Source organism: Palaemon carinicauda, chromosome 4, assembly GCF_036898095.1.
Source record: "Palaemon carinicauda isolate YSFRI2023 chromosome 4, ASM3689809v2, whole genome shotgun sequence".
Lineage (NCBI taxonomy): Eukaryota > Metazoa > Arthropoda > Malacostraca > Decapoda > Palaemonidae > Palaemon > Palaemon carinicauda.
The window spans coordinates 164,634,239-164,651,547 of NC_090728.1; the positions used below are offsets into that span (position 1 = coordinate 164,634,239).

Here is a 17,309-nt window from a genome sequence, read left to right on the forward strand (position 1 = left end):
CGAAAGAATACTCTAAATGGAAGACGACCTGTGAATAGTAGCTTTCACACGGCCTTTCTTTATACACGACGCCCTTAGGGGTGATCGCGCGAGGGTAGTAACCTCTGCATTCCATACTTTAACTTTCTCTGGTATATTTGGAAGTTATTTATATCAGAAAAGTGACAAGAAGAACTTTTCACCGGGCGACACAGGTCTCTCCCCAGAAATAGATTTTTCCTTCGTCAAAATCCCTTTTCAGCTCTACTTAAAAAAAAAAATTCAATTTCTGATACACTACAGTGAAAATACAGGGGAAAAACAAGGTCCATGTTAAATTAAGTCGAACTTTAACAAAGTAAGTGGCTATAAAGGTAATTTCAATTTGTAGTTTTAATATTGATATGGAAAATTAGTATTCCGTAGAGATAAACATGTTTCATGTTGAGAGTGAGTACAGTGTGTGTTTTATCCTTTATGAAATCTCCAAATTTTCTCAATGTGATTTTCTATATGGGAACAGCAGGCCAAGTATTTACAGTTCCTAAAGAGACAAGGCACAGCAAGATGTTATAGAACTCATAACGTAATCACTGACCGAGTTAGTCAATCCAAGCAGTGTGTCCATAACTGTGCTAACAAGATTCCAGTCTTAATTTGGGACCCATAGTTAATCCTTAGATATAAGTGTTCTATATACTGTATATACAAACCCATTATTTAAAAAAAAAATACCTTCCCCCTTCTTGGTACTATGCCGAGGGTTCACAGACATACAGTACATGAAATGGCTGTTTGCCATAGAAGGGTTCTTCTTTTCTGTGAAGTGTCTTAAAGTGTACTTGGGGTGACATTTGTATATAGGGCTAATGTATATAAAAAGAAATACTGAAAGGATTGAATGCTATCATTTTATATATATCAGAAATTAACATTATAAAGTGTGATTCCTTAACACTAATATTTTGAAAGAGACCTTTTACTTTATTGATTCAATTTAACAAATAATCAGAACGCATTCAGTTTTTTCACAAAATATTTTTATGATTACCAATAAGTTTTCATTTACAGTACTTATGATATTTTATTTCTTTAGTAAAAGTTTTACCCATATTTCAGTAAATAGATATCTCCTTGTTAAGCTAGATGGTCCCATTGAATAAATCACTAATGGAAAGAATTAAAAAACTTCATTTCACTTGAAATTATAACTTTATTTCAGGGTCATAAGGATTCGTCTTCTAGCATATTGAAAAACAAGAGAACTTTGTTACCTGCAGCAACACAGAAACATGTAATGTTTAAACTTCCTCAATCATGTTTAAACTCTGGAGATTCTAGCTCAGATGCATGTACTTTTGAGGTATAGTATATATTTTTTTTCACTTTATATATTAGTTTGCACAATAAGTTTATTACATGTAAGGCATTTTACTTTATACTCTTAGCTTTTTTTAAGTTTTCATTCTCGTACTATTTTTAATTTTTTCTTTTTTTCTCTTTTGCATTTGTGGCCAACAGTGATATATTTACGGTACATTGATTTATGTTGTAAACTTATGTGCTGTTCAGATAGGGACACATGTAACTGGTTCAGGTCTTTTCTTAATCATGTTGAACAAAAGTTTATGGGGCTCCTTCCCTCAACCAACTGTTTAGAGGACAAAAAATGTATGACTTAAATATCCAACTGATCCATCCGCCATCTCAGTCACCTATATGTCTGTTAACTTTGTCCAAGTTGCCAATTTACGTTCCACTTTGAATTGGGAGAGTTTAGTTTGTAATTAGGCCATACTACTTCTACTACATGTGTTTCTTTACCTATCTCTAGCTATGAAGTTGTGGTTCTGGTAGCCTTAGCCATGCCAGTATCTGCACAATTTCTTTAACGTGGTGTTTAAAGTTTGTCTGTTGCCAAAGCATCTGAATGCATATGCTGAAAACTTTGATTTGCTTCCTATTTTAGAACTGTTTTTTTTTTACATTTTTGTGGGTTAATGTGTTGTGTGGTCTTCAATAACTTTCTTGTGAAAGGTTAGAACAGGGAATCGAGTACGATAAGAAAATACCCAAGAAATATCAACTCCCTGCTCCTGGGCCAGTGAATCTTTGTTCACAGCACACACTTAGTGAACATATTCAATCGCTATTGAATCCGTCACATCACCCCTAATGCTGAAATACGTTTGACACAATAACACATAGTCGAGAAACAGTACTGGTACTGGAGTTTAGGCTACCTGGTCGCTAGTACAGTATGTGCTCATCTACCATCTCTTGAATTTGTAGGTGAGTGTGAGGATATTTTTTTTTTTACACGTAACAGTTAGGCATCCTCCTCAACCTTTAAGTTAGTACAGTTTATCTTTCAATTTTATTATTTATTACTCTTAACGATAAACTCCGGGGAATAAATGTACAAATTTATCAAATTGTTTGTCTCCTGATGTTGCTTACTTTAAGTTTCTGGGTCGATCTGTGGCGCCGGGTGAAAAGAGTCCTTCTTATATACCTTTTCTGATAAAACCTTCCAATTATACCAGAGAAAGATAAAAGCATGGAATGCTGAGGTTACAACCCTCGCGCGAGCACCTTTAGGGTGTCGTGTATAAAGCAAAGGCGCGTGAAATCCACTATTCACAGGTTGTCTTCCATTTAGTTAATTCCTTCGTCAAAGGGATGGGCCGATACAAAGGCCCTTGCCAACCACCATCGCCACACCACCCACGCCACGACGCGAGCGCCATCTGAACATCATCCTTCTTTTTGGACTGATAGAATAGTGTGTAATTTGTGGTGCTCTCGATCGTTTTTAACAGTCATGGATTTATTTTGTCATGTCCGAAGCTCCATCTTCACACATTCCAATGTTAAGTACCATAGTTTGTTTTGACAGTATTTTATTGTACCGGGCTTTTGTTTTATATCCAGTATAGTCTGTTTTATTTTTCCCGTCTGGCCTTTCATGGCGGCCATTGTTTGTTCACTTGTTTGGGAATTCATCTTTATCTGCCCGTTTAGTACTCTGTCACTTAGGTTCTTGGTTAAGTCCCTGGCCTTATGCCTTTAGAACCGTTATTATTTTTATTTTTTTGTGTATTTATGCTCATGGTACTTTTTGCTAGTAAGTCCAGCCTACGATCGAGATAGCGATTTAGCTTTGTTTTTGTTTAGTAACCGCCCGAGGCGTTCGTCACTCGACTGTGCTATTTATTTAAAGTTTTAGCAGATGCTATTCTTCGATCGTAGTGTTATATGGATGTACATTTTTATTTTATACGTTTATAATAGTGTTGTGTGATTTTTAGTCCTGTTTTTGTGTCCAAGAGAGCGAGAGATTGGGGTCCCCGTTTTCTGTTCGCAGTCACGAGTTACCCCTTTATCTCGTTTTCTTTCTTTGCTCTGGTGGTTGAGCGGATTTCCCGTTTTCCGTTTTGTGCGTTCAACGGGTTCTCCCTCCCTCACCTCTCCCCCTCGGGGTGGATGATAACTTACGAGTTATTTATTTTTCGTGACTTTTCAATTGTTAGCGTTATTTTGGTCCGTGTTCGTCCTCTCCCCGTTACGGCTCGGGAGTAGTTTATGAACGTTTTCCACTCCGCCTTGAGTTCTACTCCGGCTTGAGGGATTCTCAATGACTTTCGTTCTATTGTTATATTTATATATTGTTTACTACATGGGACGGGCTTCATATTGTTTAGATACGACCCTCCGGTGGCCCTTACTGCGGTCTCAGGCCACGGCCATATCCACAACAGCCATTGTTATTACAATTGTGTTTTTATTCACAATAATTATTCAGGACCTTTCTTCTCCCTCCGGCCTCACCGGAATTTGTAAATACGCTTTGCTATGATCTAAGCCTTAGCCCTTAGCTGCGGCTTGGCTTTTATATCTTCACAATTGAATTATTAGCCACAATTGAATTATTCAGAGTATTTCATTATCCTCCGGCGTCACCGGAGGTCGCCCATACACTTCACACTTATATTTGCCTTGCCTTTGGCTAAGACGGCATTATTCAGGACATCTCATTACGCTCCGGCTTCACCGGAGGTCGCCCATACACTTAACACTTATATTTGCCTTGCCTTTAGCTAAGGCTGGTGTTTATATTTATTTTAAGGGCGTGTCACTGCTTCCCCGACCCTCGCAGGTCGGCAGATTGCTTTAAGTTATTTATCCTTATGTCATTATCAGACATTAGGTAAATTACAAATATACAAACATTTGGATATTATAGTGCCAACAATGGTTTTGGCCGAATAGCGATTTAAACGTTTGCGATTTAGTCTGTTAGTTTGTACTCGCCCCAGGAAGGCTCGATTTAGACTATATCCTTATTTATTGGTTAAGTTGTCGTTATTCTTCGTTTTTGGTTATTACAATGACTAAAAATTAAAAAGAAAAAGGAAAAATAAAAATAAAATAAAAACAATCAGTTTTATTTTACTTTCCTTATATTATTGTGTGATGTTAGCTTTTATTATGTAACCTTGAGAGTGAGAACATAGGGTGCTCGTTTATTAGCTCGAGTAAGGGAGGTGATTTTCCCGTTCTCCGTTTTTATACGTTCACGAGTTATTCAGGCCTCCTCTTATTATCAGAGTTGATGATAGTACGTTTAATGTTATACACGTTTTATTGATGTGGTTACTGTTAATATAGCTAACACTATTAGTAGGAACGTTGGTGTATGAGTCATTAATTGGGTTCGATTTATACCGACACCCTTAGCTCCGCCTTGAGTTATGTTTAGCTCCGCCTTGAGTTATACGCCGCTATAATGGATACTCATTGGGTGAGAACTAGTCAGATATTTGGAGTGCAACGGTGAAATCCGGCACTCAGACTCCGGCTGAGACCTTTTTGCACACGAACCTTTGTCATGTTTGATCTCAATTACACCTTTCCGGCCCCTTTTTTCATCGAATCTCCGGCTACGCTGGAGATAACTCAAACATTCATTGAGGTTAATGTTATCGTACCGGTGACGGTCACGATCTCACGGGGACTAGCCTTTGCTACCGGATCTCCCATACAAACAGAGATCAAGCAGACGTCCAGAACCGGAGTTAACAATGTGATACCGATGAGGATTTCACAGTTTCATTATTACGGTTTCTTTTTCATCGAATCTCCGGCTTAACCGGATATCGTACAGGCGATCAGCATTGAGGTTAATATTAGATTTCCTCTGGTTCACGTTGTCACTATGACGGACCTTTGTTTGTACCGGGCATGGTTACCGGAGATCCGGTACAGTCGGAGATCACTCAGACCACGGGTGGCCAATCTTTTGTTTTACCTGTAAAAAAAAAAAAAAAAAAAAAAAAAAAAAAAAAAAAAAAAATTATTATTTATGAACGTAACTATGCCTATATTTGTGCATGTATTTAATTCTAACTATGTATAAATATGGATAAATATCCATACAACATCGTGTTCAAATAGAATTAAATTAATTATGCCTATATTTATGCATGTATTTAATTCTAACTATGTATAAATATGGATAAATATCCATACAACATCGTGTTCAAATAGAATTAAATTAATTATGCCTATATTTATGCATGTATTTAATTCTAACTATGTATAAATATGGATAAATATCCATACAACATCGTGTTCAAATAGAATTAAATTAATTATGCCTATATTTATGCATGTATTTAATTCTAACTATGTATAAATATGGATAAATATCCATACAACATCGTGTTCAAATAGAATTAAATTAATTATGCCTATATTTATGCATGTATTTAATTCTAACTATGTATAAATATGGATAAATATCCATACAACATCGTGTTCAAATAGAATTAAATTAATTATGCCTATATTTATGCATATTCAATCCTAACTGTCTAAATATGGCTAAATATCCATACAACATAGTGTTCAAATAGAAATACATTAATTATGCCTATATTTATGCATAGTCAATTCTAACTATGTCTAGATATGGATAAATATCCATACAACATAGTGTTCATATAGAAATAAATTTCCACCCAGTAGCGAATGCGCCAACAGTGTCACATTTCATGAATACAAGTGTCGCACTATACCCCAGAAGATAATACATTAAATAACTTGTCTTTAAAATGGCTTTTTAAGAGTATACAGCTGTTCCCAGCCTGTGAATAGGATCGCTAACCAAAGTTCAAGGAACATCCAGACTTATGTCCCCTTTGTGTTACAGAAGGTTCGCCTGCATGGTTCCCATCAGGATGATGATGATTCTCTCTGGCCTGCAAAGAGAGGCTCTCCACCCTTGGGTATCGAAGTTGGGAAGGAATGCTCCATCTAGAGGTCCCTATCTCCTCGGAGTGTCCTCTCTAAGGTTGGACAACGACCCCATGGACGGGCAGGTATGTGGGGATGAGTTTTGAGCCTTCAGCTTTGCAATTACCTACGTCACCGACCTAGGACCATTAAAGGATCCTAATGTTCATGTTACCCTGCATAGACTGTGACGGCTAAAAGCAACACATTCTAAGGAAATCCAAGGGGCTATGACGAGCTCTAAGGTAGGGTGGTGAGTCAGTGCCGTTCAGGAACTCGGATATAGGTGGTACCATAAATCTGGAGGGCATAGACGTCCTCCCTCTGGGGGACCTAGATTTTACTCCCAGGTACTAGAATTCCCATTCAACGGATTCGTTCGATTGAAAGAGATTGCCTTGGTTAGCTTAGACAAGGTACCGAAGGTAACGGTATTATTTCCTAAAGGGCAGGCCCGATCTGTCTGGACCAGGATGTTGTCAGCCTGGGGGGTACGATAATTCCAGGCTCTGCCCTTCCAGTTCGACCTACACGTTTGTTGGTCTGATCGGGTCAGTTGTGGGAAGTACGTTCTGTCTGAGACCTCTATCAGACAGGAATTGATAGTCGGTTTCCCACTCGTCATCACAGCCTTCCTCTGGTTCGACGATTTTGTATCTGACCCCCCATCATCAGGTGGTCTACCTCACTGATTCCCCAGGTACACAGTCCAACTCCGTTGGGATGTTTTGCCTGCATGCAGCCCTAGATCCGAACCCTCAGGCTCCTTTCATGGACACCAGAGAGGAAGCTACAGGAGTAGAAGACAGTCCCGACATCAAGGCGGACCTAGGAAAAAGGGGGCTCGGAGAAGGGAAGGACCTAGATTCACTCCCTCACAACGCGGTGGTCCTGGTAGAGGGAAGACTTTACCACTTTCGTGACCATTGGACTCGGTCTGTGGGATCATAGCATAGTCTCTAACGGTTTGAGATGAAAATGGCCTCAAGGTCCTCCTCCTCCGCCAGTGACCTTCTCCCAGAAATACACTCCCGTCCTGAAAGAGTACACCACAGGGTTACTCAAGAAAAAGCAATCAAACGACTATCTCTTAGGTATGGACCTTACTTCCCCGTGGGACCGTCACCACCTCTGTCGATCTTACCGACCGCTATTAGCTTGCGCCTATAGCTCGAAACTTCTCTTCTTATCTGGGTTTCCACCTAAGCAGGAAAGCCTTTGTGTTCAAGACATGTCCTTCGGCCTCAACATTGATCCCAGGATATTCACGAAACTGGGAGAGGCAGTGTTAGAACAACTCAGGAACCAAGAGATACAGATCATTGCTTATCTGGCCGGTTGGCTCATTTGGGCCCGGCCGGCCATAGAAGGTAACAGAGCTACGAAGGAATTTCTTCGATCGCTCGACAACCTGTGATTTCGGGTCAATCTCCATAAGTCTCGCCTGCGACCATCAGGCCACTTAGAATGGTTAGCCATTCAGTGGGACCTTTCGAAGCACACGTTGTCTCTCCCTTCCAAAAGTAAGAGGAATAGGTTCCAAGATCAAGAATTTCTCAAGCACAAACAGGTGTCCAAAGAGCCTAGAAAGTATCCTCGGCCTTTCCCAATTCACTTCAGTAACAGATCTCCTAATAAAAGCCAAACTCAAGACATCAATCGATTTTGGAGAAAGAGAGCTACAGTACCTATAAGAAGACAAGGTCTCGAAGATCCCCTCTGTCGGGAAAATGAGACTACGCCCATGGTCCGAACCGAAGAACCTCTCCAAAGCGGTTCCTCTACAATTCCCACCTCCACAAGTGACATTCCATTCAGCCGTGTCTCTAAGTGGATGGGGGGATTTCTCCGAACATCAGATGTTTCAGGTTCTTGGTCACTAGCCATGAAACAGTCCCATATCAATGTTCTCGAAGCCATGGCAGTGTTCTTGACCCTGAAGAGAGAGACTCCTCCGAGGTCGACCCACATCAGAGTAGTGTCAGACAGCACAGACGAGGTACACTACGGAAACAGGGGAGGATCCAAGTCACCCAACCTGAATCAGATCCTGGTCACTTTCTTCGCCTGGGCAACAGAAAAGAACTGGTTCCTGTCAGCACCTCACCTAGCGGGAGGCCAGGATGTGAGAACGGGCTCACTATCCAGGACGAGTTCCCTGGAGTCAGAATTTCACTCCGGTGGATACTCAGGTTCGTTCCAGGCATCCAGGTAGATCTATTCACATCTCAGATCAATCACAAACTTCCTTGTTATGTGACCCCAATCCTGGACCCTCGGGCTCATGCCATGGACGCATTACCCCGGGATTGGAATCATTAGAGGAAGATTTCCCTATCTCTCCCAGTGAATCTTCTAAAAACTTTAACACCGACTGCGCTCCTTCCGGTGCGCAGTGGTTTTAGTACCACCTCACTGCCCAAGAACAGTTGGTTTCCTCTCCTCCTCGAGTGGAAACTCCGTCCCATCCGGATTCCGTTCCTCAAACTGACCCGAGTATTCCAAACTCACTGTGTCAGATTACTCAAGGATGTCCAAAACCCTAACTTTGTAGACTACAGGAAGTTGGCAGCTCGTAGAGACTCGAACATTGAACCGGAAAGCGATTTCTTACTCGAATCAGTCAAAAGGGACTCGACAATTCGCCAATATGATTCGGCCGTTAACCCCCAAAATAGGTGGTCCCCTTGGAAAGTTATTCCTCTTCTCCAAGATACTTTTCTATGTCCGGTCACCACTCTCAGGGCCTTTTTAGCCACGACTGCTACCCGATCGTCTGGCCCCTTATTTATCAGGGAACAAGGAGGTACCATTCCCATACGTGGTATTAGGCTATAGATCCTATACCTCGTTTGACAAGCCAATCCGGGATCATTTCCCCCAGAAGATGGACTTTGATGACCTTATAAAGTTCACGGGTTGGGAATCTCCTATGGTCTTCAAACGCCACTATCTAATGAACTTACAGGCTCTTAAATACCCAACAGTTGCAGCTGGGAGCCGTATCTCTCCCCAGTGATCTTTTGTTCTTCCTTTCATCCATCTCTTTTCTTCTCCCTCCTACCCGCCACTCGCACCACGACGCCGCTTCCTTGGTGGTTCGTTAGCCCTAAGTTTATTACATATTAGGTTATGTTTGTAACTATTATTGATTACCATTGTTACAGGGTTGGGATATTCTTAGCCATGTCAGTTTTGTAGCATGTTTCCTCTGATACTCGGAGGCTTCCCTGTTATCATGTTTGTTTACCTTAATTATTTATGATTTTCTTTACATGGTGTTGTTTCTCTCCCCTCTTTAAATTAGTTATTGTTGGGCTTGGAAGGCATTCTCTGGTACATTTTCACCCGGCGCCACAGATCGACCCAGAAAAGGGATTTTGACGAAGGAAAAATCTATTTCTGGGGAGAGACCTGTGGCGCCCGGTGAAACCCTTCCCCTTTATTTTACACAATCCCACCCTTTCCTTTCCAAGCCATCATGGCCAATACAGAAGGATGTTGTTCAGATGGCGCTCGCGTCGTGGCGTGGGTGGTGTGGCGATGGTGGTTGGCAAGGGCCTTTGTATCGGCCCATCCCTTTGACGAAGGAATTAACTAAATGGAAGACAACCTGTGAATAGTGGATTTCACGCGCCTTTGCTTTATACACGACACCCTAAAGGTGCTCGCGCGAGGGTTGTAACCTCAGCATTCCATGCTTTTATCTTTCTCTGGTATAATTGGAAGGTTTTATCAGAAAAGGTATATAAGAAGGACTCTTTTCACCGGGCGCCACAGGTCTCTCCCCAGAAATAGATTTTTCCTTCGTCAAAATCCCTTTTTTGTCATTCACCATATGAAGTCATGTCATTACTTTCATGAAAGCATGGGAATAGTTTAGCTTTAAAGACATTTTTTCTTTACTTTCAGATACATTAACATATTTACCGAGTCTAAGTCGCAGTTCTTTATTTTGGACGCGTAGCTAGAAATTGTTAACATTCTTAAGCATACTGCCTTGTACAATCTTTTTTTTTCACGTCAATTTGATAAGTTTTTAGTAAATTATCTCCTTCACTTCTTACAAATTTTGTCGTGTCGTATGTGTATTGGACAACCTAATTCATGGCCTCTTGGGTAAAGTTGTAGGCTAAATAGCTCTCTTACAGATATTGGCCTATACTCGTTGTGCTATGTTGTTGTGACTGCATAGGAGTGTTAAGTTAAAGCATTCTGTTACCTCTGTGTGTTTTAATTTTTTTGTTATAGAGCTTCTGGTGACTTGCCTCTCATTTAATGCAACTGGGGTTCAATTTCTATAAGAAGCAACTGTGGTAATTGGATTTTCCAATATACTTAGAAGGCTAACATTTTATTGGATAAATACTTGGACACCAACCTCAGTTAGGCTAAGTAAAGGGTTTGGTAACTAACATATATCAACTGGTTATTTGGGAGAATTAACACATGGGAAGATATGATTGGTAACAATATTCCAGACTTAGTTCATTGATCTTTTATTCCTCATTTTCATTTTATATACTGTTTGTGAATATAATAGTATGGTGACCTCCCTCCCTATGACAGTTTTTCCTTATGTATTGAAGGTAAACCCTTTTTTGCCCTCCAGCGACTAGCGCCTCCACCCTCCATGTTTATTCTTGAATAGATGTTGGGAGATGGAATGGCAACTCATTTGATATTGGCATAACCATAGTATTATCCTTTCCTACTCATCATCCCTTTTAAAACTTGAGTTTCTAATATTATGTAGTAAGGAAAAAAGATTTACTAAAGGTTTAGTTTCAGTTTCCTTCTGTACTCTTTGATGTGTCTGAAAGTTTGAGTATCTAATGATAGTTAAGGAAATGGGTTTATCTTTCTATTGAGGTTTTGATGAAGTTAGTCTTTTCCTAGGTAATTTCTTTCGTGTCCTCATATAATGCCAAGTAGTTGTATGCTTTGAGGATGGAGGAAGTTAAGCTCCCCTCTTTCTTTAGTTCAGTAATCATTATTTTCATTAACTAAGTTGGGTGCAGTAATCCTACCGATCAAAGATGGTGACATGCCCCTTGCCATTATTATTTGCCTCCTAAGGCAAGCCTTGAAACCCTGTAATGAGTTCCTGCTGTAAAGAGTAGGGATCCATAAGCAGCAGGTTTGAGAGTGTTTTACTTTCTCCTTTCTATGTGAGTGAAAATTTTGCTAAGATCTTAGGTCCCATCTGTCCATCACTATTGGATCTGGTAGTTAAGGGTTTTGGTAAAGGTGTCATTGTGGACCAGGCCCCCAACCAAGTAGAAGAGATTGAGGTGAATATTGATACAGTAAAGACCCTTAAGAGGAGGCTGGTTTACCTAGGGTCCCTTAGAGGAAACCTTCCTCTCCCCTGGGATGCAGCAACCTTTGGCTGCCTACCCTGAGTTATTAGGGTTAAAAATGTGATCGGTGTTACCGATGTTTAGGAAATTTCCCAAGATCTGTGAAATGCATGTAAATGAGGATGGAAATCGTAAATTTTTAACAAAATGAGAGGAAGTGTCATGTTTATTGAGACATTTTCAGGTAATTATTTATTGTATGGTGATAATTTTGGATATTTTGTGATGGAATTTCACTTAAACACCAGCTCTCTATAACTTGTATTTGAAGGAGGCTGGCATTGTGGCTGGGTGGTAGAGGGGGGAGAGAGCAACACAGCTTTGTCTTACTTTAGAGAATGCTTCTTGTGGTCGAAGAGTGTGATTTGATCACATATGCCTACACAGAAATACACTGAAATAGTCCTTACATAATCGCCAATAACAACTAGAATCTCAAGTATCCCAGTTGGTGGGGGAAGAGAAGTAAGCATAGCTACATCTCTAATGGGGTTTGTTGGGAGAGGAGAGTAATGCCTCATGTAGGGAAAGTTGCCATTGGCTAAAAAGAGTGGTGTGATTATGCATGCAAACAAAAACACACTAAAAAAAAGCCCTTAAAAATATAGTCTCGAAACAAAGTCTTAGTTGGTTGGATGAAGGAAGATGTAGGAGGGGCTAAAATCAAGGAGAGGAGCTACTTTTAGTGAAATATCCCTTAGGTGTGATACACAACCCCATGTGTTGTAATCTTTGGTATGATAAACCACTGATTTTAACTTCCATAAGGTTTGTATTTGTAAATGGCATTTGGTGCATCATGCATCCTTGTACCTGCCATATTTTGGTGTACAATGTGTAGCATTGCATGTAAAAAGTTAAAAGAATTATACATTATATTCATATGATAATATTGAACATATTTTTTTTCTGGATACCAACGAGATTTTATTAAGGCTAACTGACCTGCCCTGCTCATAGATGTCACATGGTTTGTCAAGACAGCTAGGGATTTTAGTTTATAAGACAAATTATCTGTACTGAAGGCCATTTTTCTCTCAATTAATCAAAGTCATCCAGAATATTTACATTTAATTTTCAAGGAGCTCAATTATGGAAGTTTTAAAGCAATGGTTTCTATTCTGTGAAATTTAAAGATTTAAGATATTCATCATTATTGTTTTAACCACATGGATTTTTTTTTTATATTAGAAGAAATATTATTTAGTTTTCTTCACAGATTGTTGATAGTGATGATGTCTTTGAGGAAGTGAGGATCTCTGGTAGGAGAAGTAATTTTTCAAGACATAGGTCTCATGTGAAGCCATTAGCTAATGTACTTCCAATGAGGATTTCTAATGCATCTGATGGAGAAAATGAATCTCCCAAAATTGTTGAGGACCATATGTCTCTTTCACAAGAGTCAAGAGGTCCACCTTCTAACAGTAAATCGGGAAAGTTCTTTCGAGACAAGAAGGTAAGAATATAAACTTCACTGAATTTTATTCATATCTTGTAACACTGATGATGCTATAATAATAAGTTCTTATAGTAACCATAGTGCCATTTATATCAGTACTATATTTTTAGTTACAGCATAAATAATTCAAAATGTTGAAAAGGATGAAAATTTAATGATTGCTTTAGTTATACTGTGTATGATTATAAATACTACTTCAATAATTAAAGTAGTTATGTTATGTAGATCAACATCAGGTTACCTTCATACCTTTCCAAAATTACCAATGTTGTGAATTCATGGCAGAAACCTTAATCTGCAAACTCATTCCTAGCTATTTTATTTGAGGAGTAGCTTTCATGTTTTATAAAGTTTCACTGTATTCATAGTTCAACCTTGGTCTTTTTAATTGGCATGCCTTTGAATTATTTTTATATTCAACACTAGCATATGGTTATAAAATGGACAGACAGACAGACAGTTTGTTGGTGGTTTCATTTCAACACAGCACCCTTATTGCTCGTAGTAAAATATGTAATATTTTGTAATCAATCACGTCTCAATACCAATAAAATATATAGTAAAATTATAGATAGAATAGTGTACCTGAGTGTACCCTCAAGCAAGAAAATATTAATGCAAGACTGTGAGACCATGGTAAAGAGGGTATGGCACATAGTAATGTGATAAATCAGCTATTTCTACACAATTTCCATATAAAATAAAGTTAAACAAATATATTTTGACTATGTAGATAGTACCGCATTGAATTCTTCTCTAGTTATGGCTCATTTTTCCTATGCCCACACATCCCCTGAATAGTCTGGTCTCTTCTTCCCACATTCTCCTCTTTCCTCATACACTTGACAACCCTAAGATAATTGAAAAATTCTTCTTCACTCAAGGCTTAACTGCTGTGCTGTTATTGTTCAGTGGCTACTTTCCACTTGCTAAATGTAGAAGATACTCTTTAGCTATGGTAAGCAGCTCTTCTAGAAGAAGGACATTTCAAAATCAAACCACTGTTCTTTAATTTTTGGGTAGTGCCATACCATCTTTACCATGGTCTCACAGTCTTGTGTTAGTGTTTTCTTGCTTGTGGGGTACACTGAGGTACACTATTCTATCTATATCCTTATTCATTCTCCTCATTAGGCCATTTTCCTTGCTGGAAACATTGGACTTATAGCATCTTCGTTTCCAAACTAGGGTGGTAGCTTGGCTAATAACAGTAGTGGCAGGTGTATAATACAAAAGCCTTAATCTTGAAATAGAATAAAACAAACCTACAAAAATGCAATTGTCTGGATAGTATTAGAGTAGTAATTATATTATGAAATATAATAATGTGAATCACTTCTCTGAACTAGAGGAGAAAACAAATCTTTATATCGAATTTCTAAGGCTACTTAGTGAAGAGGTGAGAGTGAGCAAAACATTGGCCATGGTCATCTGTTATGTTGAAAATAACAACAATTAATACCAGGAAAGATGTAGACACATACTTGAGGTACTTTGGTACCAAAGCATTTGAAATTAACTAACCAAAATCATAACTATCTCTAAAAAATTTAACAATAACAGCATTATAAACTTTAGAGTTTCATTCTTGGTCAATGTAAATATTATTAGAACCCAGAGGGTGGCCCAAGTTTTAGGACCACAGTTGCAGAGTCCACCCTGAGAACAGGGCTTGTGGATTCCAGAAGGAAAGGATGTGGAAGAGGAAAATTTAACCTTATTTAAGAATGGAAAAGCTTACGCTTAGAAAATATGAGAAATGTAACTCATAAATGTTTTGAAATGTTGAATTAGAATATTATAATTGTGTTTTTGGATCTAACTGCTTCCCTGGATGAGCCTACACATTACTAGAACTATAGATTGTTTTTTTTATTTAGTTATTTTCTGTTAAATTATGAATTTTTGTGTGGTTTACCTATTTCCTATTTTTTGTCCTCAGCGTAAGAAAGAATTCAAGACCTATAGTATGAAGAAATTCCCTGGCAGTGGACGTAATTCATATCCTTAAAACATTTATTTGAATTAAGATGACCAAATTGAGAAGAAATCAAGTAATTCCAGTTTTCCTTTTGATTTTTATACTACAGTACTAGATTATTTTGTATTGCTCTAACTTGGACTCCCATTTCAGTATACAATGTTTTTTCATGCAAACATTTATAATATATTAGTAAGCAGAAAGATTAGGATTTCATTTAGTTTTTCAGATTTAAAGACTTTTTTTTTATATTTGTGGATTTGTAAGAGTCAAGAGTATTGGTGGTTTAAGTAGACATTACCATATTTATTTCAAAAGTGCAGTAATGTTTATTGGAGATTCATTTACTTAGGCTTGTTCAGGTATGATGATAATTATTTTCATTGCAAGGAATAGAATTAGAGAATAAACTACTGAAGCATGATATTTGAATATTGCATTCAGTACTCTTACTCATATGGTATTCTTGGCCTTATACTGTAGATGATTATGATTTCAAAATTATATTTCTTGAAGATGTTTTTCATACAGTATTCATGCAAGGTTTTTTCCTTATAATAGGATTAAGATTTATAAGTTTTCTACAATGGTTATGTTTTTCATGGAACTACTTTATCATATCAGGATACTGCCAGCTTCCTTATTTTTACAGGGTACTGTACATGTAAGATTATTGCATTTAATATAAAGAAAAAATATATTTTTATAAAAATTCCATATATCTATGTTTGGAGTTACAGTTATTTTTGGGTGAAGAGATTAAACTTAAGATTTCTCTCATTGACTTTCACAAACTTGTAGGTTAATAAAGGTAATGGTATTTTCATTCATTGTGAAAGATCTTGCTACTATATTCTTTTATTTATTAAAATATTACTTTCATTGGTGAACGTTGTTTGATTACCCAATATTATGAGTAATATTAAGGGGTGTTGCCTCTGCTTGGAATTTTGGGAATTCAGATTATTGAATTTTTTGGCTAGGAGAGTGTCTATAATTTATATTACGTATATTTTTTATAAAAAAAAAAAAAAAACTTTTATCGCTGAAACTATTTACTTGAAGATTTATAGGAAGAAATATTTACTTCCCATAAACAATTCTCTCTTACACCTTATAGGAGTTCCTTGGTTTTCTATTTTTCTTAATACTGTGTAAGTATCCTGTTCTACTCGGGTAATACTTTTCAGGAGCATTTTTCTCGCTATTCTTAGAAGGACAAATTAATGACTGTTTGTTCAATAACAGTGTTGGCAAGCCCTCTTGCCTCTGTAGATGAAGCCACCTGATGTTGTGCGTCCAGCCTGTACTTACGCTGTGGTGGTGAATGCTAGTCCCCTAAAGACATGTAAAGTGTCCTTACTGCTGGAAGGCACTAATGATCAGGTGACAGATAGGGATGCAGAATCCTCCCAAAGAGATGACAATATCCTGAAATACCACCAATTAAGGAAGCCATAGGAAGCAGTGTTTTGACCACTTCCAAATCAGCTACCAAATTTTTGTCAGTTAAGTCAACCTATTAATCTAAAAAAAATCCTAATATTATTATTATTATTTTGATTTATTGTTATTACTAGTTTAGCAGCAACACTAGTTTAAACTACAGGAAGCTACAAATCAAAGGGTTTCTACAAGGAATCTGTCTACTACAGAGGTAGAAATAAAGAATAAACTATTAAACATAGAGAGCAAAGAAAAATGGGTAAGATAAAACTATTAAAGTATGAAATAATTCATGTTATTCTGCTCAAGTAAAAGATTATTGCACCCAGCATGAACTTCTAAACTGCATGGTATTGAACATACCAGAAGAAATGGCAAGACTTAGAAATAACTATATATCCAGTAATACTGGATGAATGGTATAACCAGTGAATATCTGAATTTAAATGGTCATCAGAATTATGATATCTTGTCAAAGGAAACTTCATACAAAGGATCCAAGCTTCCTTAGATCTGTTTATCATAATTCAAGGAATTTTCATTTGGAAAAGAGAAAAATATGAGGAGCTAAATGTGCATCATAAGAATCCTCCATTAGATCTTTGTTTGCAGAGGACACCATCCACCATTGAGATACTACCGCTAGAGAGTTATGGGGCCCTTTGACTGGCCAGACAGTACTACATTCGGTATTTCTCTCTGGTTACAGTTCATTTTCCCTTTGTCTATACATACACTGAATAGTCTGGCCTATTCTTTACATATTCTCCTCTATTCTCATACA

At 37.9% G+C, this 17,309-nt stretch overlaps 1 protein-coding gene across 1 annotated transcript in view; it reads left to right on the forward strand.

Moving 5' to 3' along the window:
- The window catches only part of LOC137640146 (putative leucine-rich repeat-containing protein DDB_G0290503), a 172,163-nt gene extending 156,194 nt beyond the window's left edge, over positions 1-15,969 (forward strand). The window contains 3 exon segments of the mRNA XM_068372639.1: positions 1,202-1,342; positions 12,859-13,095; positions 15,041-15,969. Of these exon segments, the coding sequence (XP_068228740.1) occupies positions 1,202-1,342; positions 12,859-13,095; positions 15,041-15,109 (447 nt within the window). The 3' untranslated portion in view covers positions 15,110-15,969.
- Positions 15,970-17,309: the final 1,340 nt, after the last annotated feature.